The 8356-nt window shown below is 44.9% G+C and overlaps 1 protein-coding gene across 1 annotated transcript in view; it reads right to left on the bottom strand.

Annotated features, from left to right (window-relative positions):
- Window positions 1-8294: 8294 nt before the first annotated feature.
- The window catches only part of otc (ornithine transcarbamylase), a gene marked incomplete at its 3' end in the record, with an annotated part of 83458 nt that continues 83396 nt past the window's right edge, over window positions 8295-8356 (bottom strand). The window contains exon 8 of the mRNA XM_084314075.1: window positions 8295-8356. This exon is cut by the window's right edge and continues 109 nt beyond it. Coding sequence (XP_084170201.1) covers window positions 8295-8356 — 62 coding nt within the window.

Below are 8356 nucleotides of genomic sequence, written 5' to 3'. Positions count from 1 at the left end.
ACTTTAGTCTCAGCAGGAAGTCAGGAGTTACTTTAGTCTCAGCAGGAAGTCAGGAGTTACTTTAGTCTCAGCAGGAAGTCAGGAGTTACTTTAGTCTCAGCAGGAAGTCAGGAGTTACTTTAGTCTCAGCAGGAAGTCAGGAGTTACTTTAGTCTCAGAGCAGGAAGTCAGGAGTTACTTTAGTCTCAGCAGGAAGTCAGGAGTTACTTTAGTCTCAGCAGGAAGTCAGGAGTTACTTTAGTCTCAGCAGGAAGTCAGGAGTTACTTTAGTCTCAGAGCAGGAAGTCAGGAGTTACTTTAGTCTCAGAGCAGGAAGTCAGGAGTTACTTTAGTCTCAGAGCAGGAAGTCAGGAGTTACTTTAGTCTCAGCAGGAAGTCAGGAGTTACTTTAGTCTCAGAGCAGGAAGTCAGGAGTTACTTTAGTCTCAGCAGGAAGTCAGGAGTTACTTTAGTCTCAGAGCAGGAAGTCAGGAGTTACTTTAGTCTCAGAGCAGGAAGTCAGGAGTTACTTTAGTCTCAGCAGGAAGTCAGGAGTTACTTTAGTCTCAGCAGGAAGTCAGGAGTTACTTTAGTCTCAGCAGGAAGTCAGGAGTTACTTTAGTCTCAGAGCAGGAAGTCAGGAGTTACTTTAGTCTCAGAGCAGGAAGTCAGGAGTTACTTTAGTCTCAGCAGGAAGTCAGGAGTTACTTTAGTCTCAGCAGGAAGTCAGGAGTTACTTTAGTCTCAGAGCAGGAAGTCAGGAGTTACTTTAGTCTCAGAGCAGGAAGTCAGGAGTTACTTTAGTCTCAGAGCAGGAAGTCAGGAGTTACTTTAGTCTCAGAGCAGGAAGTCAGGAGTTACTTTAGTCTCAGCAGGAAGTCAGGAGTTACTTTAGTCTCAGAGCAGGAAGTCAGGAGTTACTTTAGTCTCAGATCAGGAAGTCAGGAGTTACTTTAGTCTCAGCAGGAAGTCAGGAGTTACTTTAGTCTCAGAGCAGGAAGTCAGGAGTTACTTTAGTCTCGGAGCAGGAAGTCAGGATTTACTTTAGTCTCAGCAGGAAGTCAGGAGTTACTTTAGTCTCAGAGCAGGAAGTCAGGAGTTACTTTAGTCTCAGCAGGAAGTCAGGAGTTACTTTAGTCTCAGAGCAGGAAGTCAGGAGTTACTTTAGTCTCAGCAGGAAGTCAGGAGTTACTTTAGTCTCAGCAGGAAGTCAGGAGTTACTTTAGTCTCAGAGCAGGAAGTCAGGAGTTACTTTAGTCTCAGAGCAGGAAGTCAGGAGTTACTTTAGTCTGAGAGCAGGAAGTCAGGAGTTACTTTAGTCTCAGAGCAGGAAGTCAGGAGTTACTTTAGTCTCAGAGCAGGAAGTCAGGAGTTACTTTAGTCTCAGAGCAGGAAGTCAGGAGTTACTTTAGTCTCAGCAGGAAGTCAGGAGTTACTTTAGTCTCAGAGCAGGAAGTCAGGAGTTACTTTTGTCTCAGAGCAGGAAGTCAGGAGTTACTTTAGTCTCAGAGCAGGAAGTCAGGAGTTACTTTAGTCTCAGAGCAGGAAGTCAGGAGTTACTTTAGTCTCAGAGCAGGAAGTCAGGAGTTACTTTAGTCTCAGAGCAGGAAGTCAGGAGTTACTTTAGTCTCAGCAGGAAGTCAGGAGTTACTTTAGTCTCAGCAGGAAGTCAGGAGTTACTTTAGTCTCAGAGCAGGAAGTCAGGAGTTACTTTAGTCTCAGAGCAGGAAGTCAGGAGTTACTTTAGTCTCAGAGCAGAAGTCAGGAGTTACTTTAGTCTCAGAGCAGGAAGTCAGGAGTTACTTTAGTCTCAGAGCAGGAAGTCAGGATTTACTTTAGTCTCAGCAGGAAGTCAGGAGTTACTTTAGTCTCAGCAGGAAGTCAGGAGTTACTTTAGTCTCAGCAGGAAGTCAGGAGTTACTTTAGTCTCAGCAGGAAGTCAGGAGTTACTTTAGTCTCAGAGCAGGAAGTCAGGAGTTACTTTAGTCTCAGAGCAGGAAGTCAGGAGTTACTTTAGTCTCAGAGCAGGAAGTCAGGAGTTACTTTAGTCTCAGCAGGAAGTCAGGAGTTACTTTAGTCTCAGCAGGAAGTCAGGAGTTACTTTAGTCTCAGAGCAGGAAGTCAGGAGTTACTTTAGTCTCAGAGCAGGAAGTCAGGAGTTACTTTAGTCTCAGAGCAGGAAGTCAGGAGTTACTTTAGTCTCAGCAGGAAGTCAGGAGTTACTTTAGTCTCAGCAGGAAGTCAGGAGTTACTTTAGTCTCAGCAGGAAGTCAGGAGTTACTTTAGTCTCAGCAGGAAGTCAGGAGTTACTTTAGTCTCAGAGCAGGAAGTCAGGAGTTACTTTAGTCTCAGCAGGAAGTCAGGAGTTACTTTAGTCTCAGCAGGAAGTCAGGAGTTACTTTAGTCTCAGAGCAGGAAGTCAGGAGTTACTTTAGTCTCAGAGCAGGAAGTCAGGAGTTACTTTAGTCTCAGCAGGAAGTCAGGAGTTACTTTAGTCTCAGAGCAGGAAGTCAGGAGTTACTTTAGTCTCAGCAGGAAGTCAGGAGTTACTTTAGTCTCAGAGCAGGAAGTCAGGAGTTACTTTAGTCTCAGAGCAGGAAGTCAGGAGTTACTTTAGTCTCAGCAGGAAGTCAGGAGTTACTTTAGTCTCAGCAGGAAGTCAGGAGTTACTTTAGTCTCAGAGCAGAAGTCAGGAGTTACTTTAGTCTCAGCAGGAAGTCAGGAGTTACTTTAGTCTCAGAGCAGGAAGTCAGGAGTTACTTTAGTCTCAGCAGGAAGTCAGGAGTTACTTTAGTCTCAGCAGGAAGTCAGGAGTTACTTTAGTCTCAGAGCAGGAAGTCAGGAGTTACTTTAGTCTCAGAGCAGGAAGTCAGGAGTTACTTTAGTCTCAGAGCAGGAAGTCAGGAGTTACTTTAGTCTCAGCAGGAAGTCAGGAGTTACTTTAGTCTCAGCAGGAAGTCAGGAGTTACTTTAGTCTCAGCAGGAAGTCAGGAGTTACTTTAGTCTCAGAGCAGGAAGTCAGGAGTTACTTTAGTCTCAGAGCAGGAAGTCAGGAGTTACTTAGTCTCAGAGCAGGAAGTCAGGAGTTACTTTAGTCTCAGAGCAGGAAGTCAGGAGTTACTTTAGTCTCAGCAGGAAGTCAGGAGTTACTTTAGTCTCAGAGCAGGAAGTCAGGAGTTACTTTAGTCTCAGAGCAGGAAGTCAGGAGTTACTTTAGTCTCAGCAGGAAGTCAGGAGTTACTTTAGTCTCAGAGCAGGAAGTCAGGAGTTACTTTAGTCTCAGAGCAGGAAGTCAGGAGTTACTTTAGTCTCAGAGCAGGAAGTCAGGAGTTACTTTAGTCTCAGAGCAGGAAGTCAGGAGTTACTTTAGTCTCAGCAGGAAGTCAGGAGTTACTTTAGTCTCAGAGCAGGAAGTCAGGAGTTACTTTAGTCTCAGCAGGAAGTCAGGAGTTACTTTAGTCTCAGCAGGAAGTCAGGAGTTACTTTAGTCTCAGAGCAGGAAGTCAGGAGTTACTTTAGTCTCAGAGCAGGAAGTCAGGAGTTACTTTAGTCTCAGAGCAGGAAGTCAGGAGTTACTTTAGTCTCAGAGCAGGAAGTCAGGAGTTACTTTAGTCTCAGCAGGAAGTCAGGAGTTACTTTAGTCTCAGAGCAGGAAGTCAGGAGTTACTTTAGTCTCAGCAGGAAGTCAGGAGTTACTTTAGTCTCAGCAGGAAGTCAGGAGTTACTTTAGTCTCAGAGCAGGAAGTCAGGAGTTACTTTAGTCTCAGAGCAGGAAGTCAGGAGTTACTTTAGTCTCAGAGCAGGAAGTCAGGAGTTACTTTAGTCTCAGAGCAGGAAGTCAGGAGTTACTTTAGTCTCAGAGCAGGAAGTCAGGAGTTACTTTAGTCTCAAGCAGGAAGTCAGGAGTTACTTTAGTCTCAGCAGGAAGTCAGGAGTTACTTTAGTCTCAGAGCAGGAAGTCAGGAGTTACTTTAGTCTCAGAGCAGGAAGTCAGGAGTTACTTTAGTCTCAGAGCAGGAAGTCAGGAGTTACTTTAGTCTCAGAGCAGGAAGTCAGGAGTTACTTTAGTCTCAGAGCAGGAAGTCAGGAGTTACTTTAGTCTCAGAGCAGGAAGTCAGGAGTTACTTTAGTCTCAGCAGGAAGTCAGGAGTTACTTTAGTCTCAGCAGGAAGTCAGGAGTTACTTTAGTCTCAGAGCAGGAAGTCAGGAGTTACTTTAGTCTCAGCAGGAAGTCAGGAGTTACTTTAGTCTCAGCAGGAAGTCAGGAGTTACTTTAGTCTCAGAGCAGGAAGTCAGGAGTTACTTTAGTCTCAGAGCAGGAAGTCAGGAGTTACTTTAGTCTCAGAGCAGGAAGTCAGGAGTTACTTTAGTCTCAGGCAGGAAGTCAGGAGTTACTTTAGTCTCAGCAGGAAGTCAGGAGTTACTTTAGTCTCAGAGCAGGAAGTCAGGAGTTACTTTAGTCTCAGAGCAGGAAGTCAGGAGTTACTTTAGTCTCGAGCAGGAAGTCAGGAGTTACTTTAGTCTCAGAGCAGGAAGTCAGGAGTTACTTTAGTCTCAGCAGGAAGTCAGGAGTTACTTTAGTCTCAGAGCAGGAAGTCAGGAGTTACTTTAGTCTCAGAGCAGAAGTCAGGAGTTACTTTAGTCTCAGAGCAGGAAGTCAGGAGTTACTTTAGTCTCAGAGCAGGAAGTCAGGAGTTACTTTAGTCTCAGAGCAGGAAGTCAGGAGTTACTTTAGTCTCAGCAGGAAGTCAGGAGTTACTTTAGTCTCAGAGCAGGAAGTCAGGAGTTACTTTAGTCTCAGCAGGAAGTCAGGAGTTACTTTAGTCTCAGAGCAGGAAGTCAGGAGTTACTTTAGTCTCAGAGCAGGAAGTCAGGAGTTACTTTAGTCTCAGAGCAGGAAGTCAGGAGTTACTTTAGTCTCAGAGCAGGAAGTCAGGAGTTACTTTAGTCTCAGCAGGAAGTCAGGAGTTACTTTAGTCTCAGCAGGAAGTCAGGAGTTACTTTAGTCTCAGAGCAGGAAGTCAGGAGTTACTTTAGTCTCAGCAGGAAGTCAGGAGTTACTTTAGTCTCAGAGCAGGAAGTCAGGAGTTACTTTAGTCTCAGCAGGAAGTCAGGAGTTACTTTAGTCTCAGCAGGAAGTCAGGAGTTACTTTAGTCTCAGAGCAGGAAGTCAGGAGTTACTTTAGTCTCAGAGCAGGAAGTCAGGAGTTACTTTAGTCTCAGCAGGAAGTCAGGAGTTACTTTAGTCTCAGAGCAGGAAGTCAGGAGTTACTTTAGTCTCAGAGCAGGAAGTCAGGAGTTACTTTAGTCTCAGAGCAGGAAGTCAGGAGTTACTTTAGTCTCAGAGCAGGAAGTCAGGAGTTACTTTAGTCTCAGAGCAGGAAGTCAGGAGTTACTTTAGTCTCAGAGCAGGAAGTCAGGAGTTACTTTAGTCTCAGGCAGGAAGTCAGGAGTTACTTTAGTCTCAGCAGGAAGTCAGGAGTTACTTTAGTCTCAGCAGGAAGTCAGGAGTTACTTTAGTCTCAGAGCAGGAAGTCAGGAGTTACTTTAGTCTCAGCAGGAAGTCAGGAGTTACTTTAGTCTCAGAGCAGAAGTCAGGAGTTACTTTAGTCTCAGAGCAGGAAGTCAGGAGTTACTTTAGTCTCAGCAGGAAGTCAGGAGTTACTTTAGTCTCAGCAGGAAGTCAGGAGTTACTTTAGTCTCAGCAGAAGTCAGGAGTTACTTTAGTCTCAGCAGGAAGTCAGGAGTTACTTAGTCTCAGCAGGAAGTCAGGAGTTACTTTAGTCTCAGAGCAGGAAGTCAGGAGTTACTTTAGTCTCAGCAGGAAGTCAGGAGTTACTTTAGTCTCAGAGCAGGAAGTCAGGAGTTACTTTAGTCTCAGGCAGGAAGTCAGGAGTTACTTTAGTCTCAGCAGGAAGTCAGGAGTTACTTTAGTCTCAGAGCAGGAAGTCAGGAGTTACTTTAGTCTCAGAGCAGGAAGTCAGGAGTTACTTTAGTCTCAGAGCAGGAAGTCAGGAGTTACTTTAGTCTCAGAGCAGGAAGTCAGGAGTTACTTTAGTCTCAGAGCAGGAAGTCAGGAGTTACTTTAGTCTCAGAGCAGGAAGTCAGGAGTTACTTTAGTCTCAGAGCAGGAAGTCAGGAGTTACTTTAGTCTCAGAGCAGGAAGTCAGGAGTTACTTTAGTCTCAGCAGGAAGTCAGGAGTTACTTTAGTCTCAGCAGGAAGTCAGGAGTTACTTTAGTCTCAGCAGGAAGTCAGGAGTTACTTTAGTCTCAGAGCAGGAAGTCAGGAGTTACTTTAGTCTCAGCAGGAAGTCAGGAGTTACTTTAGTCTCAGCAGGAAGTCAGAGTTACTTTAGTCTCAGAGCAGGAAGTCAGGAGTTACTTTAGTCTCAGCAGGAAGTCAGGAGTTACTTTAGTCTCAGCAGGAAGTCAGGAGTTACTTTAGTCTCAGAGCAGGAAGTCAGGAGTTACTTTAGTCTCAGAGCAGGAAGTCAGGAGTTACTTTAGTCTCAGAGCAGGAAGTCAGGAGTTACTTTAGTCTCAGAGCAGGAAGTCAGGAGTTACTTTAGTCTCAGCAGGAAGTCAGGAGTTACTTTAGTCTCAGCAGGAAGTCAGGAGTTACTTTAGTCTCAGAGCAGGAAGTCAGGAGTTACTTTAGTCTCAAGCAGGAAGTCAGGAGTTACTTTAGTCTCAGCAGGAAGTCAGGAGTTACTTTAGTCTCAGAGCAGGAAGTCAGGAGTTACTTTAGTCTCAGCAGGAAGTCAGGAGTTACTTTAGTCTCAGAGCAGGAAGTCAGGAGTTACTTTAGTCTCAGCAGGAAGTCAGGAGTTACTTTAGTCTCAGAGCAGGAAGTCAGGAGTTACTTTAGTCTCAGAGCAGGAAGTCAGGAGTTACTTTAGTCTCAGCAGGAAGTCAGGAGTTACTTTAGTCTCAGCAGGAAGTCAGGAGTTACTTTAGTCTCAGAGCAGGAAGTCAGGAGTTACTTTAGTCTCAGAGCAGGAAGTCAGGAGTTACTTTAGTCTCAGAGCAGGAAGTCAGGAGTTACTTTAGTCTCAGCAGGAAGTCAGGAGTTACTTTAGTCTCAGCAGGAAGTCAGGAGTTACTTTAGTCTCAGAGCAGGAAGTCAGGAGTTACTTTAGTCTCAGAGCAGGAAGTCAGGAGTTACTTTAGTCTCAGAGCAGGAAGTCAGGAGTTACTTTAGTCTCAGCAGGAAGTCAGGAGTTACTTTAGTCTCAGCAGGAAGTCAGGAGTTACTTTAGTCTCAGAGCAGGAAGTCAGGAGTTACTTTAGTCTCAGAGCAGGAAGTCAGGAGTTACTTTAGTCTCAGAGCAGGAAGTCAGGAGTTACTTTAGTCTCAGAGCAGGAAGTCAGGAGTTACTTTAGTCTCAGAGCAGGAAGTCAGGAGTTACTTTAGTCTCAGCAGGAAGTCAGTAGTTACTTTAGTCTCAGCAGGAAGTCAGGAGTTACTTTAGTCTCAGAGCAGGAAGTCAGGAGTTACTTTAGTCTCAGAGCAGGAAGTCAGGAGTTACTTTAGTCTCAGCAGGAAGTCAGGAGTTACTTTAGTCTCAGCAGGAAGTCAGGAGTTACTTTAGTCTCAGAGCAGGAAGTCAGGAGTTACTTTAGTCTCAGCAGGAAGTCAGGAGTTACTTTAGTCTCAGCAGGAAGTCAGGAGTTACTTTAGTCTCAGAGCAGGAAGTCAGGAGTTACTTTAGTCTCAGCAGGAAGTCAGGAGTTACTTTAGTCTCAGAGCAGGAAGTCAGGAGTTACTTTAGTCTCAGAGCAGGAAGTCAGGAGTTACTTTAGTCTCAGAGCAGGAAGTCAGGAGTTACTTTAGTCTCAGCAGGAAGTCAGGAGTTACTTTAGTCTCAGAGCAGGAAGTCAGGAGTTACTTTAGTCTCAGAGCAGGAAGTCAGGAGTTACTTTAGTCTCAGCAGGAAGTCAGGAGTTACTTTAGTCTCAGAGCAGGAAGTCAGGAGTTACTTTAGTCTCAGCAGGAAGTCAGGAGTTAATTTAGTCTCAGCAGGAAGTCAGGAGTTACTTTAGTCTCAGAGCAGGAAGTCAGGAGTTACTTTAGTCTCAGCAGGAAGTCAGGAGTTACTTTAGTCTCAGCAGGAAGTCAGGAGTTACTTTAGTCTCAGAGCAGGAAGTCAGGAGTTACTTTAGTCTCAGCAGGAAGTCAGGAGTTACTTTAGTCTCAGCAGGAAGTCAGGAGTTACTTTAGTCTCAGCAGGAAGTCAGGAGTTACTTTAGTCTCAGAGCAGGAAGTCAGGAGTTACTTTAGTCTCAGAGCAAGAAGTCAGGAGTTACTTTAGTCTCAGCAGGAAGTCTTTATTACCTGCATGGTGATCTGGTATCCATGGAAGTCCTTCAACCTCC

Source organism: Notolepis coatsorum (genome assembly GCF_963971535.1).
Source record: "Notolepis coatsorum genome assembly, chromosome: 5".
Classification (NCBI taxonomy): Eukaryota; Metazoa; Chordata; class Actinopteri; order Aulopiformes; family Paralepididae; genus Notolepis; species Notolepis coatsorum.
This window is presented reverse-complemented; position numbering and strand designations above follow the sequence as displayed.